Source organism: Artemia sp. Qi Xiang Cuo, chromosome 3 (genome assembly GCF_049724085.1).
Source record: "Artemia sp. Qi Xiang Cuo chromosome 3, ASM4972408v1, whole genome shotgun sequence".
Classification (NCBI taxonomy): Eukaryota; Metazoa; Arthropoda; class Branchiopoda; order Anostraca; family Artemiidae; genus Artemia; species Artemia sp. Qi Xiang Cuo.
In genome coordinates, this window is record NC_142796.1 from 71055448 (window position 1) to 71079639 (window position 24192).

At 34.8% G+C, this 24192-nt stretch overlaps 1 protein-coding gene across 1 annotated transcript in view; it reads left to right on the top strand.

Moving 5' to 3' along the window:
* gw (trinucleotide repeat containing adaptor protein gawky) overlaps nucleotides 1-24192 on the top strand; it is an 85350-nt gene that overhangs the window by 33134 nt on the left and 28024 nt on the right. Inside the window, exons 7-14 of the mRNA XM_089086542.1 lie at nucleotides 1022-1225; nucleotides 4474-4655; nucleotides 6905-7151; nucleotides 9710-9981; nucleotides 14050-14235; nucleotides 16985-17086; nucleotides 19789-19992; nucleotides 23533-23793. Coding sequence (XP_088942668.1) covers nucleotides 1022-1225; nucleotides 4474-4655; nucleotides 6905-7151; nucleotides 9710-9981; nucleotides 14050-14235; nucleotides 16985-17086; nucleotides 19789-19992; nucleotides 23533-23793 — 1658 coding nt within the window. The remainder of the gene's footprint in view (nucleotides 1-1021; nucleotides 1226-4473; nucleotides 4656-6904; nucleotides 7152-9709; nucleotides 9982-14049; nucleotides 14236-16984; nucleotides 17087-19788; nucleotides 19993-23532; nucleotides 23794-24192) is intronic.

Consider the following 24192-nt stretch of genomic DNA (forward strand, 5'->3'; position numbering starts at 1 on the left):
CTTTAAAAACGCATCAAAAATTTGTTTATATTCAGTTATATAAAAGTATTATAAAACTGAAATAGGAAAACAAATACTTCGTACATTAATGAAGATATTCGATTAAGGTTTATATTCCCTCTGAAACAAGAGATCTCTTGACAAGCCTAAAGCTGCGTAAGGATGAGCGGATTCATTAGTCTCAGATTTATCCATTCACCAAGGCAAAATTATATATTACTTGGACATTTTCTTCAAGAGGGATATAAATTTGCTTAAAAACAGGGAAACTTCTATTCTTCAACATATTTTCAAATTGAAAAAACCATGTACATCGAATTTCAATAGATAGAGCTGAATCTCAGGTATGTAGTAATAGCAGAATTATCTTCTTTTGTTCATGTAACAAAACAAGACACAAAAAAACTACACAGGGAACGTAAAGCTCAAGCTAAGGATTCACACCAAAAAATGACAAAACACTTTTGATACCAATTGTTACCTTTTTTCCAGTTGCCAGTTTGACCAAGCTCATTCTTAAATATGCTCTGACCAATTCTTGACATTATTTCCTACCAAATGGTTAGTGTGTTCAAGTCAAGTTAATGCTAATATAAATAAAGCGTTAGATTAAATACATACGGAATGTACGACAGTAGCGAATAAAACAAAGATGAAATACAACGATTCATACTGTAAAAAGCAAAAGTTCTGCGTTATGGTAATTATAAATAAATTTACGATTATAATTTGATTACTGGAGGAAAAATTAAGAAAATTTCCAAGTAGTATCTGAAATTTAGATGTTAAACCGTATGATTCTAGATTTTATTCGGAATATTTGTAGTTCTGTGAGCCAATGGAAATTGTTAGTAATAGGACAGTGACAAAATACCCTTGCTCTTAGAATAAATAATATTTTAAAATTAATTCGTTACCATCAAATAAATGCGAAACAGTTCCATTGAAATGTGTCGAATTTAGATAAATGTAAAGATGAATAAAGAAATTATTTGTGTTCCAATCACACTTTTCTATCTAGGAACCGAAGTCTGGGAAGCCTATCTTCGCTCTGGCGGAGCCACTACTGCTCCACCCGTTGACAATACCCCTAAAACACCCTGGGGTCGTGGTCCAAAGACAAATTTTGGGGGGACATGGGACGAGGAAGATGATACTCCGGAATCAGCAAGTATGTGGACTGGCGTTCCACCCGCAAGTCAGGCTCCTCCACCTCAGCCGTGGGGTAAGTATCCTCTTGTTCCTTTAATGATTTTCCTCACGTCTTGATTGCTCACAATTAAAAGGGTATTGTATGCAGAGAAGATCTTTGGGCAATTCCAGTTTGACGCTGCATGATTATGTGGGAGATGATAGTGCAGATACATGTTCGTCAGAGGCTGGATACTTACCTCATATTGAAATTGGTCCGAACGACCTCCTCCTTCTCCTTTAGCTGATAAACTAAAGAATAGTGGCTAGTGGCTAATAGTGGCTTTGATATTAAGGAGGTCACCAGCCACTACAGCAGGGCTTATTAGAATACATTGAACATCCATCTAAACACTAAAAAAAATATATATAATCGGGTTTATTTTTAGACGGCAAGCATATTTTGTTTCATTTACTCTTTTTGCATCTAATTTACAGTCTTTGTGCTCAAATGTCAGTTGATTTGATTTAGTATTTACGACGTGCATTGATTGATTTTCTTTCTTTTTTTTGTTATCCAGATGTTTTAACATTCCTTTTCGTCCAGTGGAAGAAAAGGAAGTGTAACATTTGAACGTCTTGGATTTAAGGAAAATTTGCACTTGAGAATCCAGAGTTTCAAACTGGACACTTTTATTTTATTTTTTTTGTTTTTTTACCATATATAAGGAAAATAGCCAAGAAGCATGTAAGATGACTTCTATAAAAAAAAAAATAAAAGAAAATCGTAGTGTATATTTTATACACTACGATATGGGACGGATCCCATTAACGGGGTATAGCTATTTATATCGAGGCAAAAAGAGGGGGGTGCTTGGAAACCAACTGGCTGATCTAATTGTAAAAGTGTCCCCTCTTTCTTGGAAACTATTACCTGTTCTCATGATGGCATCTTGTCGTAGTTTTTTTTTTCACTGTCCTATTACATCTTTGTAACACAGTGCAATTTTTTCCCCACTTTCTTATTTGAAATTTTTATTTGTTTTATGATCTCGTCACAAAATTTTATTCTTTCTGTATTTTCATTTGTCTAATTTGTAATTGGAGACAGTTTGATCTAAGAAATTGTTTACGTGTAGCCTACGGGTGGCAAAAAGATCAACTCTATTTTATTATTATGCATTTAGCAAAATATTCGATAATTTAGTTTAGTTCTTTTTATATATTTAATTTTCTCCATTGATAAAGGCTTCCGGGCATAAATTCGAAATATGCGTACCTCTCTTATAATTAATTTTTTTTTTCACTATCTTTTTTAAAATATTATACCCGTTTTTTCTTGATTTTCATTTTTTCAACTTGTAAATGGAAACGCAGCGTGGTCTGAGGAATTATTTACGCCGTAGTTTTTAGATTAACTATTGAAAGATTGGAGGGGGGGCTTGTATGTTTTAGACCTTTGACTTTAAAGGCTTCAAAGGCCAAACTCAATGCAGGCTAGTAAAATTTTCTCTTGATTTCTTAAGTTTTTTTTTCTTTCTGAATGAGGAAAATATTTTGCATCAAATATCTTGATTATTTTAGTCTACAAGTTTTCTTGTCTCACTTTGGAATTATGAATCTTCACCCTCAAAAGATTTTCTTTTTTAGTTAAAATATTTCTGGAAAAAGGGCTTTCTTTCCAAGAATTTTTTGTTATGTAAACTTTGTATAAGCTGTCGAGTCGCAATCGTGCCGAGTGGTCGGAATGCTGGACTTGAAATCCTGTGTCCGTGAGAACAGGGGTTTGCTGTCGCTAATTATTGGGACGGGGGGGGTCAGTAACGTGACCCTGTAAGCTCAACCAGAGTCGACCCAGCTTCAATTGGGTACCTAGAGAATTGTGAGGGAGGTAAATAGGAAGGGTGTGTGAAATCACAGGGTGGCTGCACCCCCTCCCATGTCACTTCCTGGTTGAAGGGCTATGGAACGGAGATCAGCACCGCCTGTAGGGACTGTAAAGTCCAGTCTAATTCAAAAGTTAATAAATAGTCATTGAGAATCATCATGAACAGATGATCTGTTTCATTATTATGGGGGAAAAGGTCAAGCCAAAGAAGTCCGCTTTTGGTAAAACTATAAGACTCGTAGTCATATCGGGAAACCTTTTCGCTAAACCAAGTGTGTTGATGCTTCACCCCTTTTGTATTTTGATCAGAAAGAGTGAACACGTGGCTAGCATAATTTTTTTGACAATTAAGCTTCTTTTTAGACACCCAAGGAGAGTATTTCCTCTTTCGTGAATACTATACCTATTTTTATCTGACAAAACTACCTTTCTATACACTTACTGTCGGTCAATTCATGGGTAATTTAATGTTTTTTTTTCTGTTTTACTTTATTAGGATCGCTACATTTCACGCTTTTGATTTGAATAATTCATGGGACAGGCAAATAGGTAATAGCCACAGGTCTTAGAAACTACTATAAAGTGACTAGGAATGGCATAACTTATGTATTCAGCAGTGTATTGGGGGGTTGGGGGAAAGGTCTTGTAAACCAAGCCCTGCTCCATCCAGATCGCATGCTGCAAAAATGTATTATGAATATTACAGACAATTTTTGCATTTTTCGGTTATATTTTTATAACCGAAACCTTCCAAAATTGCGTTTCCTTTTTTTTGCGCGACAATTCCGTATAAAAAGAAGTGATGAATATAGGGAAGTAATTGAAAGCTATAAGGTAGCCCTACCCCACCCCCTTTTTGACTTTTCAATTTTTTTAAGATCATTTGCGTTCTTAGCTAGATACTTGGAAGGACTAATTTTATTTATGTTTTTTTTTTTTTTTTTTTTTATATTCTGCCCCAGTCGCTGCAAATGTTGGAAGTTGCGAATTTTAAATTTCCACCAGAAGTTCTCACCTTAATGTGAAATTGCACTTAAGTTGTTTGTTTATCTCTCTTTTTACTTCCTGTCATTTTCCTCCCTTTTTCCGTCTCTTTTTGTTTTTACTAAACAAATTTTAGTTGGATTGAAAGATTTTAAATTCTGAAGAAAACGTTACATCATTGTAAAATAAATAAATATATCGCATTATTTCATGATCGATTTCCTCCGTTTTTTAACCATTTCGGTCGTTGTTTTATCGAGGTTTCTGTTTTCATGATGTACTACTGACACTTTTGCTACGTTAAGGTTCTCGTTGGCATAATATTAGCGTTTCGCAAGAAACTGGTTTACTTGGTTATCTTTTTTTTTCAATTATTTCATAAGATGTTGCATCGTTTACTGGATGTATTCTTCGATGGGGATGTATTCTTCGACGGGGATGTATGACTAATTTCCTTTATGATTTTTTAGGAGTCGTTCCTCCTATGGGTGGTCCACCATCAGGGCAACAGCAAGCACCCCAAACACCTATGTGGAAAAAAGACGGAGACTGGGGCAGCATGGGTCCCTCAGCAGCTGGTCCTGGATGGTCAGATCGCGGAATGGGAGTCGTAAGACCAGAACTTGGTGTTGGACCAGCACCCTGGCAACAGGTAAGAGTTTTTCTCGTTCTAAATGCTGTTCCAACAATATTAATTGCGTAAGCTTCATGCACAGATTTTCAGGCATTTCTGGACCGGCAAATTCAAGAACAATCAAGTGCAGAAATAGCTTTAAAGCCAATTTTCAAGGCCGTATCCAGGATTTTTGTTCGGAGGGGGGGGGCGGGTGTGTCTTTTCAAGGGGAGTTTTTGGACAAAGATACAGGGGGGGGGGTCAAACTCGGCTATCCTCCTCCTCCCTGGATACGGCCTTGTCTATGTTAAACGAAATACTATGAAACTAGGGGAGATTTTCTGCGAGAAGGCAGGCTTTTATTCAGTCTAGATGTTGCGTTCGATGAGGCCATGAGCTGTTTTTAGTCATTGATGAAATTAAAAGTACAATAAATAATAATGTTGCTTAAGAATAAAATGTAATGTTGTCGCGTGAAAATAGAAGAGAAGGAAAAAGATGTGAATCAGAATTAATGCAAATATTGAGTATAACAAATAAAATCGGTTTTTTTTTTATAGTTTTGTTTCTATTTTGCTTGACCTCTCTGTGAAATAGAAAAAAAAACAGAAGGAAATCCAATTATTTTTAGCATAGAATGGCTTAGGATTCGTGCCGTAAGACTTGTTGAAAGGGTGGAGGCTAAATACATAGAAAGTAAAAATAACCCCTTTCTCATGTTTCCTTTGGTAAATTCTGTTCCCCCCCCTCCCCATTTGCACTCACCCATGTATTAGCAAGAATAAAACCAATTTTGTATCCGAAAATCTAATTCCATTTGGAATTCTAAAAATTTGGGTACATTTACTGAATTAAGATCGATTAAAGCTTAATTAGCAAAATGAATTTCGTTAAAGATAATACTATAACAGACTTATATACATTAACATACTAACATATATAATAAAGATAATATGATAATTTTGTCTTATAGCCCCCGCACTCAAGATCTTGTATCGCGAACATGAGACAATAACCGGTTTTCATTTTCTTTATTGTTTTCTATATTAGCTTTATTATTTCATTTTCTATATTATCATTAGATCGATGGGAAAATGCAGTATGGTTGTGACTTAATTAAATATTAGTTAGTATTAAGGTTGGATTAGGTTAGTTTAAATTGTGTATTTAATATAATGTAACCAGGGCGGCCCCCCTTCCATAATCCGGTGCAGTAGTTTTCATAATGTTGCTGATAAACTATTAAATTTTCATCATATTGTTTTGTTTCATTAGCATTAACCAAACTTCATTTCTCGACAGAACTTGAGGGTGGTGACTATAAGACACAAGTGCCGATAATACATTAACATCTTACATGTCAGAATAGCGTTCAAGAATGCTCTAAAGTCAAAAAGGAGGTTACGGTGTCCTTGAGGTTAAGTACAATTGGGAAAATACTTGGCTGTGCTGATTAATGTATTGCATAGTACCTTGTTCATAGAATGAGTTCTATTTAACGAACTTCAAAATTATCTTTCTTAGGCCCAAAATTATGATGGGGTATCGAAACTAAAATTTGTTACAAGATACAGGTTAAAGAATAAGGACCCTTAAGAGCCATAAAGTCCAACAAACCAGAGCCAAGGGTCCCTTATTTGGCGCTGGGTCTTTTTTACAGGGACAAGTAGCAGGCCTGTCGTGAACCATGGGACCTGTATTGCAAAGCAGAGCATCAATTCACTGTGCAACCACAGGCTACAAGATACAGGCTATAAGATGTCAAAGATACACGATTTTCAAATCATTAACTGTATCCCAACATCGGCTTTTGATGACGATGTCAGCACAGCGTTGTTGGCAATGGCAGTGTGATTTGCACTTCACCTAAAAATTTTGCTTTGTACATAGATGGGGCATTTTGAGAGCTTCATTTTCCAGCTCTTGCAACTGTTTCTCGTGACATAGAAAATTCAGAATGATTTATGGAAGATAGGATGAACTCTATCTTTGAACAACTCCCACACTATGTGAATCTTGGATTCTGATTGGTAGAAAGTTCAACGATGTTAAACATTGGGACTCTATCCAAGACTGACTGTAGCGTCTGAACGACGCCTAAGGTCGAGAAAATGCTAGCAGTTGATTTTTTTTTTCTTTTCTTTTTTTTGCGCAAAACAACTTTTCAAAAAGCTTCACATGCTTTTTTAATTTACTAGTAAATATAAGTTTAGATGGCTTGATATAGTTTGAAGGTAACATTAGATTTGCAAAACAAAAAGAATTTAACGTTTATTTAAAATTTTAGGGAAAACCTCCAGGATCAATGGGTGGTGGTCAATGGGGAGGTGCCTTACCCCCAAAGGACCTAACGAAACCGACTGGATGGGACGATCCAACGATGCAAGCTATTAAAAGAGCTAATTCGATCGATGATGGAACCAATTTGTGGGGCACAGCTCAAAAGCCATCTACTGGTTGGCAGGAAATGCCCAACCCCAAAATGGGCGGGCGTGGAATGCCTTCTGGACCGCCTCCTCGTGCACCTCCTGGAGGTACGTATTTTGCTTTCTCACACAGAAAAGAATTTTGTAGTAAATTTGGTTGAATTTTTTCCCTCTTGTTTCTGACTGTTTATTTATTTTACAGTTATATTGCTCGCAATTAAAGTTACCTCTACAGTTAGATTATTTTTTGTTTATTTTCCTTGTGTTTATTATTTTTTCTCTCTTGCTTCTTATTTATATCCCTCTTGTTTTACAGTAAATATTCTAGTGCTTTAATTTAATATCAATTTCTTGGCTGAAACTTGGTAGCTGAAAGAATTGTTTTTACTCTTGTCAGGCACGTACGCAGGAATTTGTTTCGGGGGGGAGGCCAAATCCTTCAAACCCATTATTCTGTGAGAAAAATCAGAAAATTATGGGAAAATGAAAAAAAATCGTGAGATTTGGGGGGGGGCGGGCCCAGAGCCCCCTCCCCCCTGCGTACGTCCCTGACTCTTGTTAATCTACTGTACAATTACTACCTAATCTACTTATTGCTTTCTAGTCTACATCTAAATTGCTATGTAGTCTACTGTGATACTCTACAGCATTTCTTGTGCTGTTGTTTACGTAGCAATTTAACTGATTGTCGCATTTTTTTTTCTTTGCATATAAAGGACAAGAAAAATGTTGCACAATGTACAACATGTTGCATAGTAGAAATTTAAAGGAGGGAAAGGCTTTCTAAGCTAACAAGAGTCTATAAAGAATGTTCACAATCTATTTTGTTAGAATGTTTACATAGTGAATTATAGAGAATGTTGTGTTGCTTATTAGTAACTCATTATTCAGTCTAAATAGAATATGATACACGTTTAAACCTGACCCATTTTAAACACTGAGCCAAGGGAAGAAAATTTGTATCTTAGTTACTGAATTAAATTACAACGCTTACCTTTTAGATCTGTGGCTCCTAACCGGTGGATGGTCACCACGTTTTTTTTCTCCTTTACCCCATAATTTTCCCCTCCCATGGAGTTGTACTTTCCTTTTTAACAATTTTGTGAGCTTTTCCTACCTCATTTGGGAACAGCTTGCTGTTCGTGCTCATTTGGGAACAGTTTGACGACTAAGACTCTTAATTCCAAACTAAAAAAAATATTTTTAAGAAGTCTATCTGGCATACCCAAAACAAACAACCTTCCTAACGTATTTTTCCTCTAAATTGAATGGAATTAATTTAGATTATTTTTGAGGTTTTTGACTTGATGAGTTTGAAAAGGATTTCTTGGAACTTGCTTTTCTTTTCCCCAAAACTTGAGTTCTTTCAAGGTGCCGCCCAGAGGCTTGCTAAAGCTTTTAATGAGTTTTTTTTCCAAAAATCTTCAGACACAACTTACTTGTTTTTACTTGTACAATTCAAATATGGAACATTTTGCAGATTGTCGTTTCAAAATATAAAGTTCTATACCATTGGACCTTGAATGGGGTGTGCACCCTTTGTAGAAGCTAAAGAATTGACAGTTTTGCTCACATAAAACTTTTTATAAATTACTTTGACTTTAATTATGCAGTTGTAGTGTAATAAAGTTAGGTAATGGATCTTTTGTTTTTAGAAGTATTGTCTACATACAGATAGTATAGATTTTGCACAAATGTGAATTTCATGTCCAAATCGTTAGGTTTCGAGGATCTATGGGGCTAGGAAAAAATGTATAGGTACCAGGAAGAACCGTAAGAGGGTCGTTTGGTATCAGCTTAACTGTTTTGTTTTTTGCATAAGGGAAATGTTCTTTTAAAAAGGGATATTGTTTCTTTAATGGTTTTGTCGTCTCCCTAACATTGAAATAAACTAGCTAGACTTGGACACTGTTAAAGTTGACTTGTGCTTGTACTTCCAGCAGGACCAGGCGTATTTTGCCTCGTCTGTAATCTGAATTTCAGTTGTTTCGTGAGAATTTGTTAACTGTAAGCTGTCAAATGTTAGATTTGACACGAAATGGGAGAATGACACCAAAAAGGGACATGATCTTAAACGTTACTTTTTTAATCATAAGTTTGCTTTGCAATAGATTTAAATAAATTATATTTCTAGGAGTGCACTCGTGGGGCGAGGATAGGGCTCTGAATACTGCCCTCTCATATCCCAGACGAAGTTGTATGCAAAAAATGTCCTAAATACTGTAGTAAAATTAACACTTTGCCAGTCGTAATGTAATTTTCTTTCCGGCCAAAAAATGCCAAAAAAAATCATAATCTAATTTCCTGCAAATGTCAAGCTTTTCCCTTTTTTCAGTCAATAGAATTGTAAAAAAGCAACTGAAAACTAAATGAAGGTAAGTTAAATGCCATCTTCCTCTGTCCGAATGAAATTTATAGCTACCCTCCTCCTCCATCCATACTAAATTGATGGGCACGCCGCGGGACAAATTTGAGACAGATATTTTAGTTAGTCGTATTTCAGCTCCTACTCAATAGGCCATTAAGCTTCTGGTTTCAGTGGTGTGGTATATATTTTGTTTTTACATGCTTTATTTAACAGTCAACTATAACATGGTGATCATCCTCCTTGTTGTGACTGAATCCAATCAAGTTACCTTCTGAATTGTAGCTAATGTTTTTTGTAGGTGTCAATCCTGACATATCTTGGGGCGCTGGCCCTCCTCATAATGTGCCATGGCCTGATGCGGGACGTGAGCCTGGATGGGGCCTTGATGAAGTACCCACTACGCCATCTTGGATGAAGAAAGTACCTTCTGTTGGACCTGGAGGGTGGGGTGTTGAGCCTGATGTGTATGAACCATCTTGGCCAGGCAGCGGTCGGGGGCCCCAAAGACCTACAAGAGAGATGGTATGGAATAGTAAACCATACAGGATTCTAATTGAAATGGGTTATAAGGTACGTTTTCTAATGTTAAGTGTAGATAATTGTATAAGATGGGTACCTCAAATGACTTACATATTGATGGAGGATGATCTATTAATAATACTAAACGAATCGTCATGAAACTACATGGCTTGTGAGGTCATGGCTCGTAGTAGAGAACTCTTTCTAATGGGTTGAACTTTCAGGTAATTTTTTAACACCCTTGTTGACAGTCTTTTTAGCTGGAATTTTCCATTTCCACAGACACAAACGAACAAAAATACACAGAGAACTACGTTCTTACGGGTTGAACTTACAGGTAATTTTTCAACAAACTTGTTGACAGTCTTTTGAGCTGGAACTGGGTTGCAATTCTACAAAAAAAAAACACACAGAACTATTCTTCTGCGGGTTGAACTTTCGGACAAATTTCAGCAATCTCTTAAACAATCATTTGTCATAATGATCACGAATTTGAGCTGGAATTGAGTTCTAGATCTTTGGCCCAGTATGACGAATGCTGACACACGCTCTCGATGATGGATAAATTTCACACGAAAAATCGATTTGATATGATATTTTTCGAAAAAGTGCTCACAAGTCCTGAAGGGCCGAATTGTTATTTCGGGGTTAAATAGCAAAAACAGGACAAAAAAGTGTAAAAACAGCAATAGACTTTAAACTGAGTAAAGAATACAAAATTAAATTGACAAAGTGGATAAAACATTCATTGTCCATTACTTAAAACTGTCTTTTCATCAGATTATCATTAATAAGCTGTCGGATAATTCGTCGAATATCTAAAATCCTTCATATTAAAACATAAGATGTACTATTTTAAAATTAAGGAGGAAAAAAGGCCGTTCATTCAAAGATTTTTTCACGATTAAGTTGCCAAAGTATCAAGGACACTGAGCTTTTTCCCTTTTTTTTTATACGCAGTCATATATGTACCGGAACAGAAGACGCACTATTTTAAAATTAACGAAAAAAAGTGCCGTTTATTCAAAGGTTTTTCCACGATCCAGTTGCTAAAGTACCAAGGACAGTGAGTTTTTTCCCTTTTTTGATACGCAATCTTATATGTCCGAAAAAAAAACACGGGAAAATCAGGACTTAAATCTTTAAGTCTTTAAGCACTTGGCGGGCAAAATCCCACCATGTGTAGTTAAGGAGTTTTCAATCCTAGTTAGTGTCAAATTAAAGAAAAACTGAATGTCGGTGATAAACCAGCAAAAAAAACAAACAAAAACAAAATCAGTCTCTACAATAAGAAATACACCTTTGTCTTCAAGCTTAAAAAAGGCATCCCCTATTAGTCTCGTTTTAGGGCATTGTGTTCCAAAATAGGTTGACACTCAGCTCCTCGTGCATTTTTGAAATTCCTGGCCTAACAGGAATCTGTTATAGATTGTTTGCAGCCAATGTGTTCTGTCTGTTCAACCCGAACCCGCTGAAATCGAGTTCAAGCTTGGGGCTCAACAATTATCGGCGGTGGGATCAAAAAATGAACCACACAAGTGAATTCACAATTGATGCCATTTTTTATTACAATTCAGTAAAACTATTCCAGTCTTGCTGTGACTGGATTAAGTAATATTACTGTATTGTTATAATACTTTTTTGTTCTTTGTCGTTTAAAAAAATACATATAATACAGAAAATACATAAAAATACATATAAACACCATATAAACAAACTATTGTATTTGGCATACACTGTTCACTAATGAGGATCTGAAACATCAGATGCTAACAAATGTCTATGTATTTCGGGTTCCAAATACATAGTGTATTTCGATGTGTAATGTAATGACGAAATACATTGGTCGACCAATTGGTTCGACCAATGGTCGTGGTGTGGGTCCTTCATGGGTAGTCTTCACGGTGTATCTATGTGGAGAGTAATCCAGCTCTTCATTCCTTTGACCTCTGATAAAAATGTTTAATTGTTGAAGACTAGTTTATGTCATACAATTTAAAAAATCTGCACTCTATTGCCACCTTCCCAGCATGAAGTATTTTTAACAGAGAGGGCTGCAACATCGTGTTTTGGCTCCAGAATCTGCTTTATAAAAAATTTTATTGGTTTGTGTCCGTCCTACCCGTGTTGAAAAAGTTTGGAAGAATAGGAAGATAAGTATGCAAACCAAGATTAGAATATTGGAAGCTACAGTGTGACAGTGGTCAAATATGAATCTAAAGCATGGGTTCTCCGAAAAACAGATGAAGATTTGCTAGATGTTTTCCAGAGAAATTGTCTATGGATTGTTCTGGGTACCCGGCTGACTGACCGTATTTCAAACAGTAGGCTGTACGAAAAGTATGATTCAATCTTACTTTCAAGGGCTATTATGAGACAAAGGTTGAGATGGCTAGGGCACGTTCTGCGGATGAAAAATGATAGATTGCCGAATATTGTCCTTCTTGGCCAACCGTCTAGAACTAAACGGAAAGCAGGTCGCCCGCGGTTGCGGTGGGAGGATGTCGTAAAGAAAGATTTAAGGGAAATTGGAACTTCCAGGGAGGGTATAAAGAGGTAGGCTTTGAATAGTTTAGGTTGTATGAGGAGTGTGTGTAGTTCTGTTGGCTTCAGGAGGCCTGGTGCTGCGGTAAGTTGTTATTATTAGTAGTAGTACTGCTGCATCAGGTTGCGTTGTTGTCTTTTTGAAGACAAAATCCACTCAAATAAAGATCCAAACAACTTACACAATTTTCAAATTTATTCAGAAGTTGGCAAGTTTCTTGTCAACGATGTGTAAATAGGAGTATGTCAGTCATAGTTATCAATGAGGCATAGTAAAAAATAGCTTACGAGTAATTGTGTTTTCAGTTAAGTGGTTAAACTTCAAGAAATTTCAAAGTAAATTCAATTGACACCAAAAGAGGTAATAAAATTTTCGATCTTGGAGAATTTATGTGTTTATGAATTAGAATTTGCTGTCTTGTATCATTTAAACGTTGAGAATATCGGTTGGTAATTAAAATTAGATAAAATAACTTGTAATCTAAATTACCTTACAATAGATGGGATACTATGTACGGGTTATTTAAATTGATTTTACTGCAATTTTTTATCCTTAAGCTGCTTTTCTCTCTTCCTAGAAAATGCTGGAATATGTCCTTTGTCATTTTTATAATCTTGTCCCACACCGGTGTGGTTTCTGGTGTTTCTCTAATTTTTTAGCTTTTCAGTAGAACCATTCTGGGGATATGATCCTTATGTAATCTGAGGATGTAATGAGATTTTACCAATACCGAGATTTAGCTAGCGTTAATTTGAGCCTATCAGAGTTTTCATAGGATCATCTGATTGGCTGAAAAATACTTCGAAATATTCTGATTCGCTTAAATTAGTGCTAGCTAAATCTTGGTATTAGTAAAATCTCATCGTAAATGTACCTATAGCTATCTTTCATGATGGAAATGCTGAGTGTAAAAGGTGCGCCTCTTTCCTAAAGAGCAGTGTTAGCATTTCAGTAAATAGTGCTTATACCGGAAATTTTTTCAAGCGAATTCACAAAAAGTATTAGATCATGATTATTCAAATAATTATAATCATTCAATATATTTTTTTACCGTTCTTTTTTTTCATACATATATAATACTTTCACACGTAGTAATTACGAGATTTTTTGGCATGACCTAATAATGTCACAAGAAGAAACCCTAAAATAGTCAAGATAGACCCTTTCCATGGAGTGAGCAAACTGCTTAATAAAGAAGAAATATCACATTAGAAGATATTTGATTCATTTTTAAAAATGTTCACGCATCAATTAAATGTGTTAATTGCATAATTATACATAATGTTTGAATTTTCGCTCATATATAAATTTATAAATAATCTAATTTAACTACTTAGATTTAAATTTAATTAATTTTTGCTCATTTTAGTTATTCATGGACATCGAATTTATAATCTAATTATAGACTATTAAAAATAATTTTAAAATAATAATTAATTAAATAATTATTAAATTAAATAATAAATCAGATAAAATAATAAAATATTAATTAAATGAAATTAATACTTAACTTAAATTATTAAACTAAATTGATTAAATAGCAATTGAAAAATAATTTTGATTTTTGTTAACAGAAAGAGGACGTAGAAACAGCTTTAATCAATTCCAGTGGAAAAATTGAAGATGCCCTTGAGATGTTAAATGCCGGTCGTCAGAACATGTTTGGTGGCGACTTGAACCGAGATATGCCTCCATTTGATCCTTCATATTCAAACCGTTTTGGTGGCCAGACTTCTCAAAATATGCAATTCGGCTCTCAGGTTTGTTTTCCACTTTATGGAAACAATGTGGTATTTAACATTACTTTATTTCTATTGATAGGCTAAATTAATTTTATTGGAGCTTCAGAAGCTATTTTGCTCTGTTTCCCCTTTTTTTCATTTGATTATTTTATTGCATAAGGATTCAAAATTTTTTGTTTTTATTTCCTTTTTTTTATTTTCTGTTTGTTGTAGTTCCTTTATTATTGTTTATGTCTCAATTTAAGAGTTAATGCAATTTCACTTTATATACTACGGCATGCTTTGCCCCGCGAATTCTTAGCTGAACCTGTATTTTTTACAAATTCAACATGTTTGCCTAGAATACGAAAAAGCGTCTGCCCAGTCATTTAGTCATAATAGCGTCTGTCCAGGCTTTTTCATTTATGAAGAAGCGTCTGTCTTTAGCGTCGAAAAGCGTCCAGCCATTTAGTTTTGTTTAATGTTGGGAACAGTGTTTTTTCTAGCATTATAATGGTATTTTTTACTGCGTAAATTGTTTCAAAAGAATACTGTTTTGGAAGAATATTGTTTTTTATATTAATTTGTTTTTTTTTATAGGGCTTTTTATCCCTCTGTCTTTTTTTTTTAAAGAGAAATTTTGTTAACGCTTAAAAAAAAAGCGTTAAAAAAAGGTAAAGCAAACATAAAATAAAGGAAAAATGTGTGAAGCTATAAAAGTGGGAGGGGTATAAAAATTAAGGGGGAGGGGTAAATCAGTCTGTACTTTAAAAAAACTTAAGCTGCATTTGTTGCAGTACTTAGTAACCATATTTGCAAAGTTGTCAAAAATTTTGGACAAGTTTTTTTTTTGTCTTGTGTCTTCAATTTTCTTACTTATTCTTTCATTTTTCTTAACTCGGATTGTGGCTTGGTGTGTGTGTGTGTGTGTGTGTGTGTGTGAATATAGATAACTCAGATCTGAAACTGACTATGGAAATAAGATATCATATGCTGTTCAAATAAAAAAAAAAGAATTATAATTATATTATTGCTGTATTATTTATTGAGAAAACGTTATACAAAGTAATAAGATAAAACACATTTCCAACAAAAAATAAGAAAAAGCATTCAATAAATAAGATCACTAATCCCCACAAAGGCTCCATGACCTGTAAAGGAGGGGATTATGAAACAAAACTTTTAAACATTTAAGTATTAGAACATTACACCCCTGGTAACCTTCAGGGATGGAAACGCGTCTATGGACGTACGTTACACATACACGGGCTACTTTAGCAATGAAACAAAGCTCTTTATTCTGGTAACTTGTAACAATAATTAGAAAAAAGGAAATTGTTGTTATGGTATAGAGCGGTATGCATTTAGCTCTACATAAATAAGAACCATCACGTTTTTTGGATAATCATGGTGGTGATGGTAATGGCAATTTAGTAAGGAGTGATACTAGTCTCATGCTAAGCAATACTTAATATTGAAAATGGGGGGGGGGTGCTACTGATATGGTTCTTGTGTTATGGCTTCTAATTATCAACTACATGCTATAGCTTCGGATCTTGAACTAATCGTATTTTGGAGTTATATTTTATTTCTGTAATGTAATATTTTGCTTCTATTTGTAACTCATTTTATTTATTTTAATGCAACGCTAATATCATTTCAGTTTGAAAAGAAGTAACGAATAGAACCGTAATAACACTTGCAATTAAAATCTTTTTATTGCAATTACTGAAGACTGTAATTTTATTCCTCAAAAATTCTTGTCAACGAAACAACTTACTAATAAGAAGTAAAAGTAGTGAGATACACTCAGTAGGGTATATACATGAATAACATTCTGTTCATCTTTTAATATATATATTAAAAGATGAAAAGATAAAAGACCATATATATATATATATATATATATATATATATATATATATATATATATATATATATATATATATATATATATATATATATATATATATATATATACAATATATATATAAATACTTATTAATATTCCCCGAAGCCACTGGAAGAGTTCCTAACCGCTTAAAAAGAATTATAAGATTATCTTATAAATGTTATTTTGTTGGAAAACGGGCTCTGAATTATTTTATGCCTGCATAGCTTCTTGACATTAAAAAGAATGAAATCTTATTCATTGTAATTAACATCTTCCCTATACTTTTTTATTAAGCTAATATTACTTATGAATTAAATCTTGCGTAAATTTTGTTTTAACCTAGTTTTCAAAACCACTACGGATTTTCTTTGGGGCCCCAAAGGGTGTTGGAATCTCATTTTGGGAACCACTGTAATCGCGGTATATTTAATTACATTCTTGCCAAAAATGATCTCATCAAGTTAGTTCTTTACTTAAAAACTCATTTTTAGCGTCAAAATCATATTGCGGTAGCTTTGTCTTGAGTTTCACAAGTCGGGAAAATATATTACATTGAATTTTTGATCATCATTTTTAATTTTTCAAGGCGGAAAGGGGAGGTCTTGTTGATCATTTTCAGGGGGAAACGAAGCTTCTAAAAGCTGTGGTGTATGGCCAAAGGCGTAGCTAAGGTTTTCAGTGCCCGGGGACAATGCCGATTCCTCCCTTCCCCCGACCATCACTACCACAATACAAGTAAACAAAAAAAAACTCAGTTTGGAGCTCCCGACGAGGCTGCGTCAAGGGACAGATTTCCTTCCTTGCCCCTCCCCCTCGTAGATACGCCACCGTATATGGCTTTGATGTGTACTTTATTCTAAGGTGGATGTACTAACACGTAGTGGTATATTTTAGGCTGGTCTAGTCAGTGGAATGAGTAAATTTCTTCCCAATCAACAGGTACCACCTCCGATGGCCACTCGACAACCGAGTCAACCACCCATGATGTATCCTGGGGTGAGTTATGTCTTTCTCTTTGTTCCTCTCTTCTCCATGTACCCATTTCGCTAAAATCGTTCTCCTAAGCTTTAAAGCCGTATTTGAAGAAATGGTCTTTTGTGGCAATGGATATATTTGTAAGGCTTTCTACCCTATCCAGTTTTAATCATAAATTAAGCGTATCTCTTATTAATCGTTTATTTGAGTAATCTTAATTTTACTTGTAATTTAAATCCTGTTAAGCAAACACTGCGAAATCGTTTTCATTTTGTATTTAATACAAAATTCTTCAGCTTGTGAAGATCTACTCGACCCAAAATGGGACTAGGGCAGGACTACATAAAAAACGTAGCCAGGCCGCAAAAAAAAAGTTTTGGGGGTGATTCTGTGTCCAAATAACTTGTTTTGGGGTTTGTGATTGTCCTCTGTTTTGGGATTAGACACTTGTCACATTAATCCCACCAAGACGATCTGAAGAAATGGACTTACTCAGGGCCTTTGAAGCAAGCTATTCGACAATTTTGGGAGTGATCCTATGTTTTGCATTTAATTTTTAAATTTAGTAGGCTTGAGGGTTTCAACTAATGCTGCCAATTCTTCGAATTTAATATGTTGCTCTTGTAAAGTATCAGCCTTTACCTGTTAAACCCCTCCTCCCCACCAATATTTTTGTTTGTGCTAGCGGAATGATTTTATGATTTTGCATCATGGTAATTCTATGACGTTTTGTTATCACATAATTAACCTACTGATGAAACTATATTCCATGACTATGATTTCTATATTGTTAGTTTATTTCGCTAGCCTATTATTTAATGAAATTAAAAAAAGTAAGAAAAAAATCTTAAAACGGTACTTAGGCCAGTAAAATTAAATGATTAAAAACAAAAGTTTAAAAAAAACCTAAATAGTTCAAAGAAGGAAAAAAGAGGCGAAATAATGTGCATTTATAATCATAGTTGCGTCCTAAGCCTCGTCCAATCAAGAGATCTTTTATGTTCTGAATTATCCATGCAATTTTGATTTTTTTTTTTTTTTTTTTTTTTTTTTTTATCTTGGGCTTGCTATTAATTCTCAATTTACTTTAATTCTTAGGTGGTTTTTGACACCTCCAAGCGGCTTGATTTTACCCTTCTCCAAGGATCTAAAAAAAATAGCTCAAATAAACGTCTACCTATTATATTATACTTCGTAAGTGTCTGTAACTCCCAATGAATAGCTAATCTTCAGCTCTGAAAACTGTAGTTTAACGGTATGTACAACGGTTATCCGAAGCGAGTGTTACTTTTTAAACAATCAGCGCCAGTAGGTTTCCGATGCTCACAAGAGAGTATACGTAACAGGTCTTTTCAGCCTTTCGTCTGACAGACTCTAGTGCTTGCTTCTATGCTGCAAAATCTGGCTAAAGCTGAGAATGAAAACTTTACTCACTCCTTAGGAATGTAATGCCTTAGCTGCTTAAGTATTCAGCTTTGGCCACAGTATTAGCCACTTTGTCACCAAATTTGTTGCCTTGATCATTCAATACTCAAGATTAAAAAAACCCTCTACTGTTTTTTACTTCAAATCAGTGCCTGATAGAAGTAAATTAAAAAAAAAGAATTGAGAAAAAATTTACAAAAACATTTTTTTTATCTGTATTTATTGAATCCTGAATAAACGTTTATTTATTTTGTTTTTAATTGGTTGGTTAAACTTTTGTGGTAAAGAAGACAGAATATCAAAATATATAAATATCTGCATGTAATACTACTACTACTACTACCAACAACTTATTGCAGCACTAAGCCTCTTTAGACCGACACAACTTCCTTTGGTCCTCCTCCAACCTAATATTTTCAAAGCTTTACTATTTACACTCTCCCTTGAGGTTTCAGTTTAATTTAAATCCTTTCTTATAACTTCTTACGACTACACTTTTCATACAGCTTATTGGTTGATATACGATACTTTGAAGGAGTATCTAGAACAATCATTAAACAATTTCTTGAGAAAAAATCTTGTATAGTTTTTTCAATCTTTTGAAGCGTCCATGCTTCAGAAGCATACTTGATCACTGATAGTGACTATAGCCCTAGACAGTGGGATAGAACTTTTTTTTTTTTTTTGCACAACTTGCTGTTTGACATAATGTCAGGCAAACGGGTACCCAAGACTCCTTATACAATACCTCTGGAAAACATGTAACAAGTCCTCTTGTCTTCCGAAGTGTGGAAGTTTCGAAGTGCCCACATATCCAAGCCATACTTCCTGTATAGCCTTCCTAAATCCTGATTCGCAGGCTTATCCTCCTATTCTTCCAAAGTTTTTTCAACTGTGAAAAATATCCTGGGTCTTGGCTATTCTACTTTTTACATCGTCGCTGCATCCACCATCTTTATTAATGATGCTACTCGGGTAAGTGAATCCCACTATCTATCTTCTTGTTACCCAGCATCACCTTTTCACCTTTATTTATCCCCGGTATGGAGGAAGAGCCCTTGAATATTAAAAAAAAATCAACTACCTCATATCTATTTAAAACTCGTCTGATCATCTTCCTCTAAAAGTATGTCATTTGCTGCTGTGAAGATATTCATAAATGAATGAACTTAACATTTTAGAAGGGTATCAGGAGGCTCCTTTTAATGGCAAGTATCTGGAATGCCAAGAAAACCCGCATTTTCATCCCAATATTTCAGTGAAGATCTTTCAAACAGTATAGCTCCTCTTTTTTTTAGCGAGGTGCCATGGGTCGATCTGATATACGTGCTGAAGCTGCTCCTTCAGGAGGTGCTAATGCTGCCAATCAGAATCAAGTACGCTATTTGGTGAGCCAGATCCAAATGGCAGTCACAGCTGGTCATTTAAATCCACAAATATTGAATCAGCCACTTGCTCCTCAAACTTTGTATCTTCTGAATCAACTGCTTCAACAAATCAAAGTAAGTCACTTTTTTATTAACTCACTGTTCTATTTGTATGTAGCTATGTGCTTCTATCACCTGAATTTGCTAAATATGTGAACAATTCATTGAATTGGAGAACTGGACTGAAAAGCTTACAGGAAAGATACCTTGCAACGAGGATATAATAAAAGCGAGTTAATTAACGAGACAAAAGTTTTGTTAATTAATGTTGAACAATGTTAATAAAAACGAGTTTATTATAATAGCGAGAAGCAAGAGAACGAGGCATAGTCTCGTTAATTAAGCCGTTTTTATTGCATGCTACTTGCAAGGATACCTTTTCTGTAAGCTTGTCACGGTCCGTTTCTATAATTCGCAATCCTTGTATAGATCGCCATGCTTGATGCGACACATACTTGAACTTTTGGAAAAAATTCCTTGCCCGGATAAATAGCCGTTTGGTTGACTGTACGTCCCTGAACTTTGTGCGCTAAACATGTCCAACAGAGAATTGATGGAAGTTGTCTTCTCACACCTGGTCTATAGTTAAAGTAACCCGTTAATGAGCTAGAGAAAATAATTAACGAGTCAATGAGTAAACTTGAACATAGCTTGAAATATAATTATTGTTTTCTTATTTTTTGTTATTACATGAGACAGTAGGGTAGCTTTTCGTGTTTCAAATACCTTTGGAACTGGATATATTTTTTTTAAGACGTCAGAGGCATCTGTATTTGTCACTAACGCTCCCTCTTAACATTTTTAATTGTTCTATATCATCCTTTTCCCTTAGAGATGAGGAGGGGTTGGGGCATGAGTTAGTTACAGTTTAGTTGAAAAGATTCAGACACGTGGGTTGTTTTTTTTAAGATAGTTGATAGATAATACTAACCGCTATAGGCCGTTTTTATTATTGTATACAGGCTCATAAAAAAGTAATCAATTAGGAAATGTTCCATGTCAACCAAAGGATAATTTCATCGTTCTAATCAATAATACGGATGAATTGAATTAAACTTTAAAAAAATATATATGCCATTTGATCGTTTAACGTCCAAATAAACCATTTAAAGAACACGATTTAATCGTAGCCGTCCCAGAAAAAACACACGACGAATTTCTATTTTCAGAATTATGAGAATTTTTAGCCCTATGTAACAAGAAATACCGTTTGTGAGACCCGAAATGGTTTTTTGCTCTGTCTGCAAAATAGTTCAGAATTCTTTCTATCGTTGTTGCGTAAATTGAAAGGGTTGTTTACGCAACTAATTTGAAGTTGCGGGCAGCGTAAATTGAAGTTACATAAATCAGGGCAATTTACGATAGTCGAAGGGCAATAAATTAGAATCAGATTAAGGTCACTGTCAAATTGGAGAGCTCGTGATGCAGCACAATTAAAAAAATGTGCTGCAGTACTATTTCAGAAAATGACAAAAACGTTATATTCTTTGTCCTGTTTAAGCGTGACTACTTTTGCTTTTAAGAGCACAAACTAAAATTGAAGACTTGAGAAAGGATTAAGATCAAAAAATGAATACTAAATTGAAATACATACTAATACAAGACTAATATAAAATAATAGAAATAAAATATTATTACTAATTGTACGAAAATAGAAAATTATGCAGTTCTCAGGGTCTGAATAGACTATGATTTCTGGGTAAAGGCCAAGTTACAACGATTTATGGTTCAATGCCCCTGATGACTATATAAATTTTGAATTTGGGTGATGAAAGAGAAGCGAAATAAGGTCTAATTGGAGAAGATCGAAGGGACTGTTTGTTACACATGTATTTATATGTGGTATATTACCTATTGTAAATTGCTGTTTTAAAACAAATTATTGAGTCAAATGGAGGGTTATGCCTCTTTCAATACTAATGGAGTATCTATGGAGGGCTAGATTTGTAAGAAAAAGAGTCGAATTCTATTCTAGATTGGAGTATTAAAACAATTATTGAGTCGAATGGTGGGTTATGCCTCTTTCGGTACTAATGATTTATCTATGGAGGGCTAGATTTGTTGGAAAAAGAGTCGGGTTCTATTCTAAATTGGAGTATCAAGACAATTATTGAGACGAATGGAGGATTATGCCTCTTTCGGTACTAATGAATTATCTATGGAGGGGTAGATTTGTATGAAAAAGAGTCGGGTTCTATTCTAAATTGGAGTATTAAGACAAAGTATTCAGTCGAATGGAGGGTTTTGCCTCTTCCAGTACTAATGGATTATCTAGGGATGGGTAGGTTTGTAAGAAAAAGAGTCGAATTCTATTCTAAGTTGGAGTATTAAGACAATTATTGAGTCAAGTAGAGAGTTCTGCCTCTTTAGGTACTGATGGAGCATCTAGGTTGGAGTAGATTTGTTGAAAGAAATAAAAGAGACAGTTTAATGGTGGAAGGTCGAAGGTATTGTTTGCTACACATATCTTTATAAATAACGTATTCTAAACTGGAGTGTCAAGACAAATTGTCAATTGTTAAATGGAGGATCTTGACACATCTTGGAGTACTAATGGAGTATTTAGGGGGAAAGAGAAGGGTGCTTTGGGGAGGGTCCTTGTCACTTCTTCCCAAACGCATTGGCAAAACGAGGGTAATATCTTTTTTAAGTTTTTCTGTAATGTGTATTTTGCTGAATTGATCTTTTCCAATGTATCCTGATCATGCTTGAGACTTATTTCGGTTAAAAAATTATACCTATTACCAGGGACGTACAAAGAATTTGACCTTGGAGTGTGTGGACTCCGTGTGTGTGCGTGTTTGGACTCCGTGAGTGCAGCCTCGGAGTGTGTTTAACGGAACTTTCTCCTCGCGAAACTAATTTTGTTCATGGAGCTTGTTGCGTGCTGTTTTATGTGCCCATGGCTAAATAGATAATCGTTAGGCGTCGATGTCAGTTTTCAAAAGATAAGGATGTAGCGAGGTCCGTATCCAGCATATATTTTGGAGGGGGGGGGGGGTATTTTTGTCCGGGAGGGGGCTTTTACAAAATAAACTTTATAAAATGCAACACAAATTTGTCTACATATATTTTTGTCGCTTATCCCCCTGGATACGTGCCCTGGATTTTGCCTACTTCCCCGTCTTTAAATGGTGCCTCTTTTTATTATGTGTACAGATGATAATCGGGCTCTTTTCACAGGCAAATTTATGTTTAAAAAAACCTTTTTTCAAAAGGGGCTTAAGATTCGATTTTGTTTTTTCAAAAATTTACAAATAAAACTTTTAGCGAGAACAAAATCTTAATATTTTTTAATTGTCTAATTTCCAATGACTAATTGCCAGTTTTCTGTTTTCCTGACTCCTCAAAACTTTATCAGCTGAGCATCAGTAGGTGATGGCTCGTCGTGGCTTATAGCGTTGATTATAATTTTTTTATGAATTTTATTTATATCATTTTTGTCTCATTTTTTGTGAATTATTGCCAATTTTCTGTGTTCCAGACTGAACGAACTTTGACAGCCAAACATCAGCAGATGATGGTTCGTCGTGGTTTGTGGCTCTGGCTATAAACATTTTTTATATTTATTTTGTCTAATTTTCTATTATTTATTGCCACTTTTCGGTGTTCCAGACTTTGCAAACTTTGACAGCCGAGCATCAGCAGATGATGGCTCGTCGTGGCCAAGTTCCTCAGCCTACTATTCAGCGTGTTGTTCAACAAGTGGCTCAGGTCAAAAATCAAATATCTGGCCTTCAAGCACAGATCCAAACTCAGCAAAATATGTTTATTAAACAAGGGGGAAGCAGCGCCCCCTTCCTTGGCGGTGCAGATCCATTTAAAGATTCAATTGCTTCCATTTCTGCTGGCCTTCAGAATATGGCTGTTCAAGAGGTAATTTTTGTTTTGTTTTCCTTCTTTTTTTGGGGGGGGGGGCAATAGAAGGACTGAATCTTTTATCATTCCTATCTTATAAAACGAATAATAATTGTATATATCTACATTTTCTTTTATATATATATATATATATATATATATATAAAAATTTTTCCTCCAAAATGAGACTATAATTTGTTTCTGGAAATTTGCATACTACCATTTTTCGGTGTGAAAAGACGATTTAGATTGGTCACGACTTTAGGAAAATTTGTTTAGGGCCTTAATTTTGAAAAAAGAAACACAAGAATTCATATGAAGAACGTCACAAATAAAAATTTTTGCTGAAGATGAGACATTTCAAATTGCACATTACAATTTAATTTGATTCTTAATAGTATATAATAATTTGCCGGT